The 17501-nt window shown below is 48.4% G+C and overlaps 1 protein-coding gene across 7 annotated transcripts in view; it reads right to left on the reverse strand.

Moving 5' to 3' along the window:
* Nucleotides 1–1215: 1215 nt before the first annotated feature.
* SP110 (SP110 nuclear body protein) overlaps nt 1216–17501 on the reverse strand; it is a 49616-nt gene continuing 33330 nt past the window's right edge. For 3 of the 7 annotated variants that reach the window (XM_005203018.5, XM_005203017.5, XM_005203020.5), the window contains 7 exons: nt 12986–13084; nt 12382–12524; nt 11575–11619; nt 4967–5082; nt 4149–4257; nt 3795–3866; nt 1486–3005 (listed from right to left, as the gene is read on the reverse strand). In XM_005203018.5, coding sequence (XP_005203075.1) covers nt 2739–3005; nt 3795–3866; nt 4149–4257; nt 4967–5082; nt 11575–11619; nt 12382–12524; nt 12986–13084 — 851 coding nt within the window. In that variant the 3' untranslated portion in view covers nt 1486–2738. Of the gene's footprint in view, nt 3006–3794; nt 3867–4148; nt 4258–4966; nt 5083–11574; nt 11620–12381; nt 12525–12985; nt 13085–17501 lie in introns of all 7 variants that reach the window. The other 4 variants (XM_015459855.3, XM_003585776.6, XM_005203019.5 and 1 more) reach the window with 3 other exon arrangements.

Genomic DNA, 17501 nt, shown 5'->3' on the forward strand with positions numbered 1-17501 from the left:
CTCCAGGCAAGAATACTGGAGTGGGTTGCCATTTCCTTCTCCAATGCATGAAAGTGAAAAGTGAAAGTGAAGTCGCTCAATCGTGTCCAACCCTCAGCGACCCCATGGACTGCAGCCTTCCAGGCTCCTCCATCTATGGGATTTTCCAGGCAAGAATACTGGAGTGGGGTGCCATTGCCTTCTCCGGTAAGATCTTAATATTACATATTAATACACAGACCCCCCCCCCTCCGGGAAGTCTCTATACTAAACAATCAACTCGAAACAACCTCCCCCAAACCTGAATCCAAGTAAGCCTCTAGATCTAACCTCTAGGTCTAAAAAAAAAAAAAAAAAAATGCCAGAGAGAAAAACACATGCCACTAAGAGCATGGGGGCTTCCCTGGTGGCTCAGATGGTAAAGAATCTGCCTACAATGCAGGAGACCCAGGTTCAATCCCTGGGTCGGGAAGATCCCCTGGAGAAGGGAAAGGCTACCCACTCCAGTATGCTTGCCTGGAGAATTCCATGGACAGAGGAGACTGATGGTCTATAGTCCATAGAATTGCAAAGAGTAAGATACCACTGAGCGACCAAAGCTTTCACTTTCACAGGAGGATGTAGAAAAACTCAGAATATGGGAATTCCGGTCTAGTGGTTAGGACTGTGCTCTCACTTCAATGTCTGGTCAGGGAACTAAGATCCCACAAGTCAGGCAGCGTAGCCAAAATTGAAAACAAAGAACCAAGGCTCCAAAACTGTGGCCACCTGATGCAAAGAACTGACTCATTAGAAAAGACTCTGAAGCTGGGAAAGCTTGAAGGCAGGAGGAGAAGGGGACAACACAGGATGAAATGCTTGGATGGCATTACTGACTCGATGGACATGAGTTTGAGCAAGTTGTGATGAGTTGGTGATGGACAAGGAAGCCTGGTGTGCTACAGTTCATGGGGTCGAAAAGAGTCAGATGAGACTGAGCAGCTGAACTGAACTGAAGGTCCCACAAGCTGCACGGTGTGGCCAAAAGAAAGGAAAAGAAAATTCCAGAACATGAAAAATTGTACAGGGCAAAGACACCAGGTTATCCAATAAGTAGACAGCAAGGAAGAAAGGAAGTGGGGAATTTACAGATGAAAAGAACCTTAAGAGACAGATTAGCTAAATTCAGTGTGTGAAAGTAGTTAGGATCCCAATTTAAACACATCAATTGGAAAAGGATTTATGAGACAATGAAGAGAATGTGAACGGTGGTGAGGTATTTAATGGTATTAAGAAACAATTCAATTTTTTTTTGAGGGGGGAGTGAAATACAAAAAGAGTAAAAGGAGGTGGAGGACATGATGATTATATGTAAAGTTGGATTTGAATGACGAGGGCAGCCAATGGCATCCCAGAGTCGTTGGCAATCTAAGGATGGCCAGGGTACCATTATATGGATCCTGAAGTTGGGATGCTTTTAGTCCATCCAGAACAGGATCAAGGATGAGCCTGGAAGCTGTTGTCACTGACTTCATGACAAATAAGCACTTCTTTGAGGTCCTTTTCAAATTCTGCCTCTAAATCCAGTCCTACCTGACCAAAGTCGGAAGCCTGAAAGAGAGAGAGAGAAAAAAAAAAGCAAGCACACAGGGCCTAAGGACAGAGAATTAGGATCATAGATCACTTATGCTTTCTTAGGAGATCTCCTCTCCCTGCTGGAAAGCTGCACTCCCCCAGGCGAGCAGAACAGGAGGGAGAGGCCGCCACTCAGATGTTCAAATGCACGAGGCTCTGCCTGGTTGTTAACCTGGACCTGACAGGTGGTCTGGACCAAAGAGCTGATTTTGACCCCTGCAATGCCTGACTTTGGGGCAAACCAGATAAAACTTTTCTTGAAAGCCCACTCTCTGAAGGAAAGATGACCCCTTCCATTCTCCAAGGCTAAGACTGTGCTAGGCATTGAAGGGCTCCCTGGGTTGATTCTTCCCCCTCCAGCTCCATTGTTGGACACCAGTTTACAGCCTGTGGCTCATGAACAGGCCAAGTGGCGGCAAGGAGGGAGGGAAGGAGGCTGGGTGGAACTGAGAATTCGCTTTATATATGTCCCAAGAAATATCTGGACAAGTGAGAGTAAAAAATCAGAGTAAATGCAATAAACTAAAGAATGCCTTGGATTGCAATACAGTTCAACCAGTTGCTCTTCCTACCAATGAAAGATGAAACCAACACCAGCTGAGAGCAAATCTGGGTATTTGAGTCCACTGGGAAACTCAAGAGTAAAAAAATCCGAGCATGAGCATCCTGAAAGTTTAATTCATTTCATCTTGATTAATTAATTTCTGTATTTCTGAGGCATGAAGGACCATGTAAGCATAAACTTCCTCCCCACCCCGCCCCGCCTCCCCCCATTTGAACAAAGAGGCAGGATGAAATTGACCATTCTCAGTGGGAGTGGCCTGTCCTTCTGGGACTGAAGATGAAATTTTTTTTTCAGGTATCATTTACAAGGACCCTGCTTGCTGTTCTTTTTGACATTCTCCTCTCCACCTCTGGGGCTTCCCTGGTGGCTCAGTAGTAAAGAATCCACCTGCAATGTGGGAGACCTGGGTTCGATCCCTGAGTTGGGAAGATCCCCTGGAGAAGGGAATGGCTACTGATGACAGTATCCTGGCCTGGAGAATTCCATGGACTGTATAGTCCATGAGGTCGCAAAGAGTCAGACACGACTGAGCGACTTTCAGTTTCTTTCTCCACCTCTGAGATTGAGAGACAGTTTCCTTCTATAATCCTTGCTTTTTGAGCTCTCCCCAGGACAAGACTAGGCACGATTCTTGCAAAGCTCTGCTGTCCCAGAAATGAGAGGGAAGTAGAAAGGATGTGAAAGGGAGGCAGGAAATTCCCTTTACCTTGTAAAATGTTTTATGGTTGTGAAATATTAGGCGCATGTCCCGTAAAAACCAAGCCATTGTGTACACTTTCTCAGTCAGCCTTTCTTTAACCAGGTCCAACCACATGGCTTCCCTAAAGGGCTCACCATAATCTCGAATCTAGGGGCAAAGACATCAAAGAGGTGATGTGAGCACAGGCATTGCCACTGGAATGGATCCAACACCAACCTTTATTTGCAGGGTAATACCCAAGTGGCTTAGTGGGTTAAGAATCAGCCTGCCAATGCAGGAGATGCAGGCAGATGTGAGTTCGACCCCTGGGTTGGGAAGATACCCTGGAGGAGGGCAGGACAACCCACTCCAGTATTCTTACTTGGAGAATCCCATAGACAGAGGAGCCTGTAGCCTAGTGGGCTACAGTGCATAGGGTTGCAAAGAGTTGGGCATGACCAAAGTGACTGAGCACACATGTATGCACTGATAATGGTATCTGATGTCTATGTGCCAGGCATTGTTCTAAGCACTGCTGATGCATTAATATATGATCTCCACAACAACAGTAAGAGATTGTTACTATAATTACTCCAGTGTTATTGATGAGAAACCAGAGAATGGAGAGGTTAAGTAACCTATCCAAGATTTCACAGCTAAAAACTGGTTGAGCTACATTGAACCCATAGTTCAAGTCTCCTGAGTCTGCACCCTCAACCCTATGCTCTCTGTAAGGAAGACATTCCCACTGAAGAGAAAGAGAACCTAAGATACTGTGTCCCAGAGCTGGTATGCAATGGGGTGGACTTTGAAGAGGCAGCCCCACTCCAGAGCCTGCAGCTAAACCTTCCACCCTCTACAAACAGAGATGCCTGCAGGATGCACACTCCACATTTCTAAAATGAGTTTAACAGCAGAGAGATGCCCAGAGGATGAGAAATGTCGAACAGAACTTACATTACATGGGGTCTCCGCAAAGAAAGAGCTTTGTGGATGACAGTAGGCTTTCAAGAGGAGAAATTCACATTTCTGTAAAATACGAAGAGGGATTTAAAGGCAAATGCAGTTTGGAGAAAGTGAGGCCAAGCCTTTGCCCAGAAACCACACATAGAAGCAGCCAGACACAACCAGCCTTCTGACTGCATCTGCCAAGGTGCTGTGGTGGGGAGGTGAATGCTGAATTCTGTCTGTGCTCCACGTTTGGACTGAAGCTCCATCCTCGGAAGTGAGACACTGAAGGCTTTCTTTGGGTGCCCTTCCCTGGACCCTCTGCCTGTTTGAGGGGAAGGCTTGGGTCCCCATCCCACTCACCAGCTGCTCCTCCAGCTGCATGGACCTTGCCCAAACCTCAGATTCCTGGAGACCCTGCTGGTTTCCTGAAGACTCCTTCATCCTGCAGAAGGTGCAACTCCATGGGCTCCTGTGGGGCCGGGCATAAATGAGCGAGGACAAGGTCCTCAGAAACAGCCACTGGTTTCCTTTTCCTGATAGATGCAGCCAGGGAAGGAAGGGGCCACCTCCCGGAGTCTCCAAGACTCCCAAGGCTGAGGGGGTTGGGGGTGGGGGGATAGGTGGGTGGGAGTGGAGTGCAGGAAGGGGTCCCATTGAGAGAGCCACAAAGCAGTCCGAGTGTGGAGGGCGGTGTCAGGGTGACAGGTGGGTTCTCCTTTCCTCCTCTGCCCTCCCAGGAGCACAAGGAGCATTGCACACCTGACTGGAGTATCAGAAACTGGGTCTTAACCCCCTGGGTGACTGAGGCTCCATCAGCCTGTTGAGACTGTGGGGGAAATCGGAGAAGCAGGCCATGTTTCCTGCCTTTCCTGAGAAATTACAGAGCACAAATGGTGTTTTTCCGCCCTTTGGACAGGAGTCTAGGTTACGAAACCGGGAAAGGACAATTCCCAGGGGCAGAGGTAGTGTGGGGGTCAGCGTGACTCAGCCGCAGACTCAGAGGCACTGATACCACAGGGAACACAGGCTACGGACCGATGGGGCTACGCGGGGTCACCCGGGCAGAGCCCAGGATGCCCAGATGCTCTCGGGCCCGCGGCTCTTCCACCCAGAGATGAGCGATCAGAGGCGGAGCCCTGGCGGGGCGCCCGCACCCAGCGGGGCTGCGTCTCACTAACCTCTCAGCCTCCGCGGGTGGGATGTGACAGTCCTCGTGAAAGAATCGCGGGCAAGTGTCACAGCGGAGCAGCGAGCCCCCTTTACAGCACACCGCACATTCCTTGGAGTTTTCCTGCTAGAAGGGGATTGGTACCTGAGACAGGTTGCTCCCTCTTCCCAGGCCTGGCCCAGAGATGCTCTCAGCCGCTGCGCGCAGGCCCAGGTAAGCTCGTGGGCAACTCTGAGAACAGTCCCTGAGGTTATACTGACACACGGAGGGACATACACAAAGACACAGAGCTGCTGTGTCAATGGGTTGTTTGGTTAGGGGCCGGGGTGTGTGCTGAGGATCCATAGGGGTCTTTCTTGTGGCTGTAAAATGTAACCTATTAAGTTTTACAAGTAACTATGTGAGAGGCATGATCCTTACAGTTGGACAAAGATTCAGGTGGTGCTGGGAAAGACTGAAGAGAAAGGAGGAGGAGGAGGAGAAGGGGTGCCAAAGTGCCCCACTGTGGTCCTTTCTCCCCAAGACGGATGGTGGGTGGTCAGGTAGACCACCACTCAAAGCAACTGAGAGTCAGTTACAACCAAGAGGGGACCCTGCCACCACCCGCTACTGTCCGTAACACAAATATGAGCACCCTGAGGGGATGGTTAGATAGCATTATGGACTCAATGGACTCGAATTTGAGCAAACTCTGGGAGATAGTGGAGGACAGAGGAGCGTTGCATAGTGCAGTCCATGGGGTTGCAAAGAATTGGACATGACTCAGCGGACACGACTTAGCAACTGAACAACAACAAAGATTCACAGGTGGGACTCCTGATTCTGCTCCCAGCCCTACAGCACGGACAGGGTGGGGCTCCACACAAGTTAATTGCTCAGTCGTGTCTGACTTTGTGACTCACTGACTCTAGCCCGCCAGGCTTCTCTGACTGTGGGATTCTCCAGGCAAGAATACTGAAGTGGATAGCCATTCTCTTTTCCAAGGGATCTTCCCAACTCAGGGATCGAACCTGGGTCTCCTGCACTGTGGGTGGATTCTTTACCATCTGAGCCACCAGAGAAGCCCTCCACATGCACAAGGGAACCTTTTGTCTGCACAAAGGGTAGGAGTCTGGAAGAGAGGTCCTTCTTCCTGTGCCCCACCGTGGTATTCTCCCCGCAAGACAGATGGTGGGTGGTCAGGAAATAGACCACCAGGAGCTGGAGCAAAGGCTCAAAGCAACTGAGAATCAGTTAGAACCACGGAAAGGACCCTGCCACCACCCACCACTGTCCCTAACACAAATATGAGGGCCCTGACCAAGGGCATCAGGGACGGGAATGTTTAGTCCATTGGCAAAACTAGCCACTCAGCCAAAGGGAAACGTCTTCCTGATCTGGGATGGTGCTCATCTCTCTTAGCTGGGGAGGCTTCCTGAGCGCCCTCTCCACTTCCTAAGCCCCAAGGCCTCCTAAGGAGTGCTCCATAACCCTGACGGTCAAAGACTCTTTCTGGCCTTCCCCTCCTGAACCTGTTAGTCTGCCTCTCTCTGTCTTTAGGGTTGACACCCAACAGCCATTCTTGTCTCAGTGATACCTGGCCTGTGCTGGTCCAGAGTATAGATGCCAGTGCAGACCTACCTGCTCCTCCTGATGGAGAACCTGGTTGGGCCCAGAGCCCTGATACCCCTGCCCCCTACCTCTGTGTTCTGGAGGGAAAGTTTCCAGCACACATGATGCAGCAGGGAAATGACAGAGAAAGGACACACATACCCATGGTCACACTCTAATAAAGGATCTGACTCTGGTTTTTATATTTGATGACTGGTGGTTTCTCTAATCCACCCCTCCCTCTTCCCCTCTTGGCATATCTGGGCAAGGTGCTAAGAAAACCTCATGGGCTCCCTCTCTTGGCCACAGTGAGAAGTTCAAGTCGGACAGACCTCGCCCCAGCAAGGGGACCCTCACCTCGGCCACATGAAGTGAAGTGAAGTGAAAGTCATTCAGTCGTGTCCGACTCTTTGTGACCCTATGGACTATACAGTCCATGGAATTCTCCAAGCCAGAATACTGGAATGGGTAGCCTTTCCCTTCTCCAGGGGATCTTCCCAACCCAGGGATTGAACCCAGGTATCCCGCATTGCAGGCAGATTCTTTACCAACTGAGCTATCAGGGAAGCCCATGGCCACATCCCTAACCATAATAAACCTTGGGCTATACCCTTTCTTAGGGTGGCACTAGTGGTAAAGAACCTTCCTGCCCCTGCAGGAGACATAAGAGACTCAGGTTCTATCCCTGGGTTGGAAAGATCCCCTGGAGGAGGGCATGGCAACCCACTCCAGTATTCTTGCCTGGAGAATCCCATAGACAGAGGGAACCCGGCAGGCTACAATCCATATGGTCTCACAGAGCTGGACATGACTGAAGTGACGTAGCACGCATACCCTCCAGCCACTTTCAGGCCAGCTTGGGTGCCTGCCTTGCCTCTCCCCAGAAAGTCTCTGTATATGAGCAATAAATATTTTATTCTCTCTTGGCACATGTGTTGCATCATTGGTTTCAACATCTGAACCCAGTTTTTGGTGCAGGGCTGAGCTCACTTACCTGCAGGCAACCACAAGACAGTTGGGTTGGCAAGCAGGAGTCTGGATGACCATTCCAACCTAGGGGTCTCTCTTTGGATTGCTAACTGGCTCAGGTCCCCGCTGACTTATGCTTGAAGTTATGTTGTTCTCTTCTGGGCACTGAGGTTGCCATCATCCACCAGGAGGCACCATCCATTCTTTCCAAGTTTAAGAACAGGCCAGATTGGACATTTAAATGGATGAAAAGTAGAGATAATCACTCTTGCGCTAAATAGATCTTATATGGGCTTTCCTGGTGGCTCAGGGGTAAAGAATCCACTTGCCAATGCAGGAGACTCGGGTTTGATCACTGGGTCGAGGAGGTCCCCTGGAGAAGGAAATGGCAACCCGCTCCAGTATTCTTGCCTGGGAAACCCCATGGACAGAGGAACCTGGCAGGCTACAGTCCATGGAGTTGCAAAAGAGTTGGACACAACTTAGGGACTAAATAACAACACAACAACATGATAAATTTCTATTCTTGAAGGCCCTGCTTTAATTTCTACCGAGTTCTATTAACTATTTTAACAGAGTGGAAGGTCCATGGGCTTCATTATGTAAAACCTATTGTGTCAAAGATTTAATTTTATTTTACTTCATCATTTGTTAGCTCAAAGCATCCATGCCCACTACAGGACAGTTTTGAGCAGCGGGTGTTATGGTGAGGCATTAAGGTGAGGTATACCTGTTTGTCCTCTGTTTTATGTTTGGCAAGTCCCCCAAAAGCATAGTAGGTACCTTGTTTAAATTTAATGGGATGCAATTACTCACAAAGGACCCCCATGATATAGCCAATATTAATGCCGTTACTGATGCCATCCATTTCAGTTCAGTTCAGTTCAGTTGCTCAGTCGTGTCCGACTCTGCGACCCCATGAATTGCAGCATGCCAGGCCTCCCTGTCCATCACCAACTCCCAACCATTTAGCAACTGGCAAGTGTTTTACATTCACAGGTTTGGCTCTTATGTTCTGTTCAGTGCCTATCTCAACAGCCTCTCTGCTGGGGTTGGCCTTCATCTTTGCAGGCAAACAAAACTTTACCTGGCTATCCTGGGGTACCTTGACAGCTTTGCTATCATACACACTCTCTGCAGACAAGATTGTAGCTGCAGCCAACTTCCCCCAGGAACACAGGAATGACACCACATCGATGCAACCCTTCTCATTTGACATATTCAGAATATACAACTACAGGAAGGAACTCAGGAGAAGGGAAGGGCCATCACCCCACATGCAGAACAAGGCCCTACCTGCTCAGCAAATTCCTAGGCATTGTTTGGTCAGTTGAAGGCTGCTCTATCCCTGACACTGTCAAGAAACAATGACTGACCCTCTTAAAACTCAATCCTACAACAACTGCCCAACATTTTAAAGCCTTTTGAGTTCTGAAAGTAACCCCATCCTCATGTGCAGATTTTACTTATACTTATTTAAACTGTTGGTTGCAAATCAGCCCACTTGAATCAGGTTGTTACTGTTCAGTCACCCAGCCATGTCTTTGCAACCCCATGGACCGCAGCATGCCAGGTTCCTCTGTCTTCCACTATCTCCGGAAGTTTGCTCAAACTCATGTCCGTTGAGTTGGTGATGCTATCTAGCCATCTTGCTATCTAACCTGAATGGGGACTCCTCAACAAAAAGTTCTAGGGTTTGTTCAAAAAGTTAAAGAAAAAAAAATAAAAGCAAAAGCAGAAGCTGTCAGTTTCACCCTATATGCCGTTTGTATAGCAACTGTAGTCTGCATACTGGGCCCTTCCAGTGGTGGAGATTCTCACGGGCTCGGAGCCCCTGATTCTCTGCACCAGCTGCTCAGGTTGCCTTGGGGTCCTGGGAGCAGCACCCTGCAGGCCAGCCACAAAGCAAACGTTTGCAGTATTAGGTTGGCCAAAAAGTCCATTTGGGGTTTCCCATACAATGTTATGGAAAAATCCAAATGCACTTTTTGGCCAACCCAATATCAGGATCAGGTCTCTTGCTGGTACACAGAAACTGAGCAAGGTGCCAGCAGAGACTTGGTATACTGCAGAGCGACAGTGGCGTGTTGGGGGAAGAGCCTGCATTGGTCCGTTTGTGATCAGAACTAAACTTGGTTTTCTTTACCTCACTGTGACTCCTGATGAGGTGGGGGTGGGGGGGGGACTGAAAGGTCAAGTGTGTCCCTGGCTGTCATTTGCTGACATGTAGCATTGGGAAACAGATGTGGAAACAGTGGAAACAATGTCAGACTTTATTTTTGGGGGCTCCAAAATCACTGCAGATGGTGACTGCAGCCATGAAATTAAAAGACGCTTACTCCTTGGAAGAAACGTTATGAACAACCTAGATAGCATATTCAAAAGCAGAGACGTTACTTTGCCAACAAAGGTCCGTCTACTCAAGGCTATGGTTTTTCCTGTGGTCATGTATGGATGTGAGAGTTGGACTGTGAAGAAAGCTGAGCGCCAAAGAATTGATGCTTTTGAACTGTGGTGTTGGAGAAGACTCTTGAGAGTCCCTTGGACTGCAAGGAGATCCAACCAGTCCATTCTGAAGGAGATTGGCCCTGGGATTTCTTTGGAAGGAATGATGCTAAAGCTGAAACTCCAGTACTTTGGCCACCTCATGCGAAGAGCTGACTCATTGGAAAAGACCCTGATGCTGGGAGGGATTGGGGGCAGGAGGAGAAGGGGACTACAGAGGATGAGATGGCTGGATGGCATCACTGACTTGATGGACATGGGTCTGAGTGAACTCCGGGAGTCGGTGATGGACAGGGAGGGCTGGCGTGCTGCGATTCATGGGGTCGCAAAGAGTCGGACACGACTGGGCAACTGAACTGAACTGAACTGAGCATTATGAGTAAGAAGGAATTATAATATTGGGGCCATTAATTAATGATCTGGGTTTTAAAAATCTTTATTTCTTTCTGGTTACAAGAGTAATAAATGATCATTATAAAAATTCCACCTGTATATAAATATATAACGTGGAAGGCAAACATCCCTTGTCATCCCGTCCCAGAACTCTTCCAGATATTTTTTAGTCATAGCCCTACACATTCGCATAGACAATACTGCGCTCCTTCTGTACATGTTATTACCAGGTTGAGCTTCCTGAAGCTTTCCTGACCTTAAACCCTTAGATGACTATAGGATGAATATACACTGGCAAAGCATTTTTAAAAACCACCATTCTGTCAATTATCAGTTTATTTTAGAGTGTTGATGGATATCTATAGTCTTATTTTTTTTTGCTATTACAAGGAACCTCCCTAAACATATCAAGGTATTTCAAATCAGCATGGAAAAGATAATTTATATAATAAACAACTTTGGGGGACCTTTGGGGGACCTCATTGCCTTATCAACTTTGAGTGAATCCAGCCAAGGGTCAGGTTAACCTCCTGGACAAGATGGAAGAGGCATCATTGCATCTGTTGGAAGTCCATATCTATGGGAAGCCCATGAATGGGACTCGAGACTAGAAGACCTATCTACGTAAGTAAAGGCACCTGAGGAGGAGCAGTGGGTACAGCCAATGAATGAATGCCATCGGGAGGCCCTGCAGAGACAAAGCTCAGTTCAAACACATTATTCCATTCTGCTGTTACCAATAAGGAGCATGTCGAAGTTAGGAATCCTTGGAGTTCAATCAAGGATGATCTTCTTACTCTTATTTCTTACTATTTGTCTATTCTTGTCTATTTCAATACCATATTTACTTTTCAAACTAGAGCACTCTATTTCTGACACATTTGGTTGCTGATCATCCCAATACACAAATCTTTTTTGTAGAACACACGCTAGTGACCTAATCTTCATTTTAAAGAGTTACCTGCTTCCCTGTCTTAACTATGAACATAAGGCGGCATGTACAAGCATCGGTGCGCTAAAGCAGTCGTCAGGAAACCGCAGTGCTGAAATGGGAAGGTGACTCGGGCCTGGGAAGGTCGAGGATGCCCGGGCCAGCCTTGGCACATGGTAACTCTGCAACGTGGTGGCTGAGAATGTGGTAGGAATTCACCTGCTATTTACCTCTGTCTTGAGATGTTTTCTTGAAGGACAGAACAAAATTCCGTTCTGCAAGAGAGGACGGGTCAATGAATGGGACTGTTCTGAAGGCTTTTCTTTTGTAAATATCCAAGTCCCCACTTGTGAATGAATATTTGTACATGGACAGCCTACTGGGTCTCCAACCCAAGAGAGCAGGAAGAATAACTAGCTCCCTCCTCCCATTGGTCTTCTTCTGGACCTTTTCTTCTCTCTCTGTGCTAGCCTACCCACTCCTTTTCCTTCCCATTTCTTCTCTGGATAACATCCTTATGATTTCATTTCAGGGATCACATTCTGAGTGCTATGGAGCGGTTTCGTGTTGGGACCTGGGATCACAGAGACGAGTGCCCTTGTTTGTTGCCATGGGCTGGAACAGGGTACCGGGGAAATGGAGAGGAGGGACTAGCCATGGGCAGGATGGTCTGGAAATGCTTCACCAAGGGGCCCACGTGGACTGTGGTCTTGAGGAGGCGTTTATTGGGTGGTGGGCACAGGGAAGCTTTCAGAGGGGTCTCTCTCTTCATCTAGTTTCCTTGCAGCCCACCCTCTCCCATAACAGCAGGGTAAGCTTCTTAAATCCCTCCATCTTGTATTTAAAGTTTCCCCTCATCAGCACCAGTCTGGGTTCCTAACTTCCTCACCCACAGTGTTTTTCTATGATCGGTTAGCTCTTTCTCAGTCCCGCTGTGGAATCCTGATGGGAATTTCCTCACACTGCTGTTATTGTAATTCTGCTCATCCTTCAGGGAATTAAACTCCCCACCTATGTGTCTCTTGTTATTACAATACCTGCAGCAGCTTTCCTAGGCTCTTTCCTCCACAAAACACACTATGCTTCCAGTTCCTAGAATGTTTCCGCTTTCCTTCAATTTCAAATTCTGTTGGTGTGAACCAAACTCCCTTCTCATTCTGAATACACTTCTTTGAGGATCCTGGAAGGTAAAGACAGTCCATCTTACATCCACCTCCATCCTCGGTGAATTCACCCTAAACCTCCATCCCCCTACTCATGGTGCTCTACCATTCTGGGTTCAGAGACTCCCTGTGAGGTGGGAGAATGAGCAGGGAAACCCGACTCCTCCTCTCTGATTGAAGGAAGCCCTGAAACCCACCTGAGTGGTGAGGGACTGGGACAGGATTTGCCTTTCACTTGGCAAGGACGTGTGTCACAGGTCCATGGATGACTTCCACGTGGGAAGGCAGTGGCCTGGTCACCAGATATAAAATGACATTGAAAAGGTGGAAAAATCCCTTCATCACAAGCCCAGCTTTTTCTAAAGCAGCCTTGCTTGCAGGGTCCACGCCCTGAACAATGACACATGCGGATATTCTCTTCCCTTCTAGTGATTCCTTCATCGTGGGGTTCCAAAGGGCAGAAGGTCAAGGAACTCACCTTGCTTCATTTTCTCCTTATATAAAATCCCCTTTGCCTCCCCACAGGTCACGGGGAGTTCAGGAGAGTGAAAATCGATAGTTTTATCTTTGGGTTTTTCTGAAAGTAGAAAAGAACAGGTTGGAGTTCCCTGGTGGTTCAGGGGATAGGAATCTGTCCGCCAATGCCGGGGACGTGGTTTCGATCCCTGGTCAGGGAAGACGCCACATGTCCCAGGCAACTAAAACAAGTGTGTCACGACCACCAAAGCCCGTGCACAAGCGCGCCTAGAGCCTGTGCTCCGCGACAGAGTAGACCACCCCCAACCACAACTAGAGAAAGCCCACTCGCAGCCACGAAGACCCAGCCCAACCAAAAATCAAATAAATACATTATTAAAAAGGAAAAGAACACATTAGTGTTCTTCAGTCTTCGTTCTGTCTCCCCCTTGAATTTTCCATGAATTCTAATAATAAGAGCAGTGACCATAATAACATAAAGAACTCTGGGGGAGCATTCTCTGGTTAATTCACAAGAAGTCTTCCATTTTGAGTGGCAGACTACACGGGTGTACCGAGGGGTCCTTAATAAACAAAACAACCCCCACCAACACAATACCACATAAAATACTTTAATAAACATATTGTGCTTCAATTGTGTGAATGTGTTTAAATTTACAGACTAATCCACTATCACCTAATGCTCCTTTATTCCATAAGCATCCTGCTTGTCCCTCTGTGCTGATGGGAGTTGCCAGCCCAGAATATTCCTTTGCATTCATGTAGTTAGAGAACATTTCTCTGTCTATGATTTTTTTTTTTTTTTTTTTGGCTTGATTCAAACAAAGATGGGGGTAAGTGAAGCAGTTAGCACTGAGAGGAGAATGTTAAGTCTTGTCCCTTTTCATTTGATTGCTCTCCCGTTTCTTCCTGTAAGAGGAAAAGAAAACCCCCAAGAGTTCTAGACTAGTCTGCACATTGCCTATGGAGAGTAGGCAACTCAGAGCCTTAGAGTAGGGATCTGGGGTTCTGATTCAGGAGAAAGAATTGTAAAAGTAGAAGGGGTAACAAACATCGGGCTTCCCAGGGGCACTGGTGATAAAGAACTCGCCTGCCAATGCAGGAGACATAAGAGACTCAGGTTTGATCCCTGGATTAGGAAGATCCCCTGGAGGAGAAGAAGGCAACCCACTCCAGTATTCTTGCTTGGAGAATTCCACGGATAGTGGAGCCTCTTGGACTACAGACCAAGGGGTTGCAAAGAGTTGGACATGACTTTAGAGCCTTAGCACAAACACAACATCAGTTCAGTTCAGTCGCTCAGTCGTGTCCGACTCTCTGTGACCCTATGAATCGCAGCACGCCAGGCCTCCCTGTCCATCACCAACTCCCGGACTTCACTGAGACTCACGTCCATCGAGTCAGTGATGCCATCCATCCATCTCATCCTCCTGCCCCCAATCCCTCCCAGCATCAGAGTCTTTTCCAATGAGTCAACTCTTCGCATGAGGTGGCCAAAGTACTGGAGTTTCAGCTTCATTCCTGCTTCCCCCATCCCCCGCCAACCTCACCGTGGGCAAGTTCATTAAAGACAGACGCGGGAGCTGTTTCTTGGGGTGGGGGTGGGGCAGAGAGAAAGAGCTCCCCAGAGCTGATGTGCATTCATACTGGACGTGGTTGCATCTGCAATGAGGCAAGGAGAATATATAGCCCAACTCTCACCCTGGTCTCAAACACTTATAGAAAGATCTAAAGGAAGACATGTGAAAAAGCAAGCGCATCATTGGGGGAAAAAAACCGAAACAGAGAAGCATCAACGGCAAGGAAACCATGAGATAGTTCAGAAAGATATGAGCTAGGTAGAGTCAGATGAGAAATGAGAAGTGAGGCGAAAGTTGCCTTCTACAGACCCCAGAGGAAGCTCAGCCTTGTGGAGCAGGGGTTGTAGCAAGGTAGGTAAGAATAAGGGGTGGGAAGACCTTGGTGGGAAGAACAGCTGGCCAGTGCTCTTGCACAGAGTGGCTGGCTCCACCACTGGCCCCCAGCATCTGCCCACTAAATACGACCCAGTGAACGAGAGCGTGGCACTGGAAGCCAGACTGGGTGGGCTTGTAATCCTGGCTCTGCAATTCACTAGCAAGGTTACAACAGGGTGTGCTGATGTCATCAAAGCTGAGTGGGGCATTTGCACCACAGGTTCTTAACTTGCTGACAAGGCGGAGTCATGGGTAACTTTGAATCACTGTGAAAATCCCGAGGGGGATTTGGATGGCAACAGGGACCTTCCATAGTTATCTGTGTCACCAAATGATGTAGTACAGGTCCAGTGGACACAGACATCCCAGACATGCCCACAGGCAGATGTGGCTGCAGTGTGTGGCTTTGGGAACTCTGGGCAGCCAGCCCAGTGTGCAGAGTGGTGGGCACGGGCAGCTCCCCCTCCTTTGCCTGATTAGGAGGGACCTTGTGTCCCTAATGCTTCCAAAGCCACCCCCCCACCCCCACCCTCAGGGAGGAAGAAAGTTTTCTGATCTGCTTCCCATGATCTTTCATTTGGCTCCATCCCACCTCTCATCTCAGTAAACAGACGTTTAAGGTTGGAAGCCTGGAGGGGTGGAGGGCGGTTTGAGTGCAGCTCTCCCACATCTATTAGGTCACCGCTAGTAAATGCGAGCAAGGACGAGGAACCTGCTAGGAAAAGTAAGCAATTAAAGAGCAAAGGGAGGGACTTCCCTGGTGGTCCACTGGTTAAGACTTCATGATTCCAGGGCAAGTGGTACGAGTTCGATCCCTGGTCGGGGAACTAAGATCCAGCAGGCTGAGCAGCGTGGCCAGAAAACAAACAAACAGAAAACAACCCCAAATCAACCAAACAACAAGAAACAGCAACAGCAATAACACCAAAAAAAAAAAAAAGGAGTTCATAGAGATGAAAAGCCTGGTGGAGAAAATGAAAAGAAAAGCCTAACCGAGACAAAGAAAAGCGGAATGGAAAATCCCCCATTAGTGATGGGGAAGACCACCTCCAGGGATTCTTACAGAACCTAGGGAAGAGGCACAAGGTGAACACTATGCCTGGGGACTTCCCTGGTGGGTCAGTGGTGGAGAATCCACCTGCCAATGCAGGGGACACAGGTTCAATCCTTGTTCCGGGAAGCTTCCACACGCCACAGAGCAACTATGCCCGTTTGTTGCAACCACTGAGCCCATGCTCCAGAACCCTCGAGCAGCAACTACTGAGTCCATGAGCTGCAACTGCTGAAGTCCATGCACCCTAGAGACTGCTCCACCACAAGAGCAGCCACCGCAGTGAGAAGCCCTTAGACCACAACTAGGAAGTAGCCTGCTCACAGCAATGAAGACCAAGTGCAGTAAAAAGTAATAATAATAAATTAAAATCAAAACAGAAAAACCCATCATGGCCTGGGGAAAAGTCTGGACCTCTGTATCTGTAGAGGAAGGGCCTGTGTGGTGATGGAGTGGCTGGAGAAGCACTGGTTAGGGGCCTAGTAAAAGCAGCACACACATGTTTTCTTGTTTATTTGCACAACAACCTTAGGAAAGGGAAGGCAGTGGCCGTGGTCCTCATTTTAGAGTTGGGGACTTTGGCACAGATTTGGAGAGAGAATGCCTGGCGGTCACCGCACTGTGAGATGAGGCTGGCATTGGAATCCAGACATGCCAGCCCCTATGTGTGTGCTCTTTTCATGCCATCAGGAACACTGCGACAAGATTCCACATTGTTTAAAGCAGAGTGTGTGTGTGGATACTCAGTCGTTCAGTCGTGTCCAACTCTTTGTGACCCTATGGACGGTAGCCCACCAGGCTCTTCTGTCCCACACAGGGTGTGTGTGTGCCTCCTGTCACTTCAGTCACGTCTGACTCTTTGCCACCCCAAGACAAGGTGTTAAATCAGAAGTCAAAGCCGGGTGGGCGGACATGCTAAGGAGGTGGGAGAAACTGATGCTGACGGACAGCTGTCAGTGTTTGCCTAGACTCTTGCCTCCTACTTGGTTTCCTGCAAAGACCTGGAGGGGGAGTATTTATTTCTCAGCGTAAACAAAGGACTTGAGATTAAAACACCTAGGTTGGTTTTAGCTCATGCCAGTCCTTTATGTGGAGAAGGCAATGGCACCCCACTCCAGTACTCCTGCCTGGAAAAATCCCATGGATGGAGGAGCCTGGTAGGCTGCAGTCCATGGGGTCGCTATGAGTCAGATACGACTGAGCGACTTCACTTTCACTTTTCACTTTCATGCACTGGAGAAGGAAATAGCAACCCACTCCAGTGTTCTTGCCTGGAGAATCCCAAGAATGGGGGAGCCTGGTGGGCTGCCATCTATGGGGTCACACAGAGTCGGACAAGACTGAAGTGACTTAGCAGCAGCAGCAGCAGCAGTCCTTTATGTTCTAAGAGAATCTGCAAAATGGGCTGGAAAATAACCTATTTGAGGATTAAATGGCAAAAAGTAGAACAAATCAGTTGCCAATTGTAAAGTGATGTACACACTTACATATCGTTGGCAGGGCTTCTGTGT

This window comes from Bos taurus, chromosome 2 (assembly GCF_002263795.3).
Source record: "Bos taurus isolate L1 Dominette 01449 registration number 42190680 breed Hereford chromosome 2, ARS-UCD2.0, whole genome shotgun sequence".
NCBI classification, from domain to species: Eukaryota; Metazoa; Chordata; class Mammalia; order Artiodactyla; family Bovidae; genus Bos; species Bos taurus.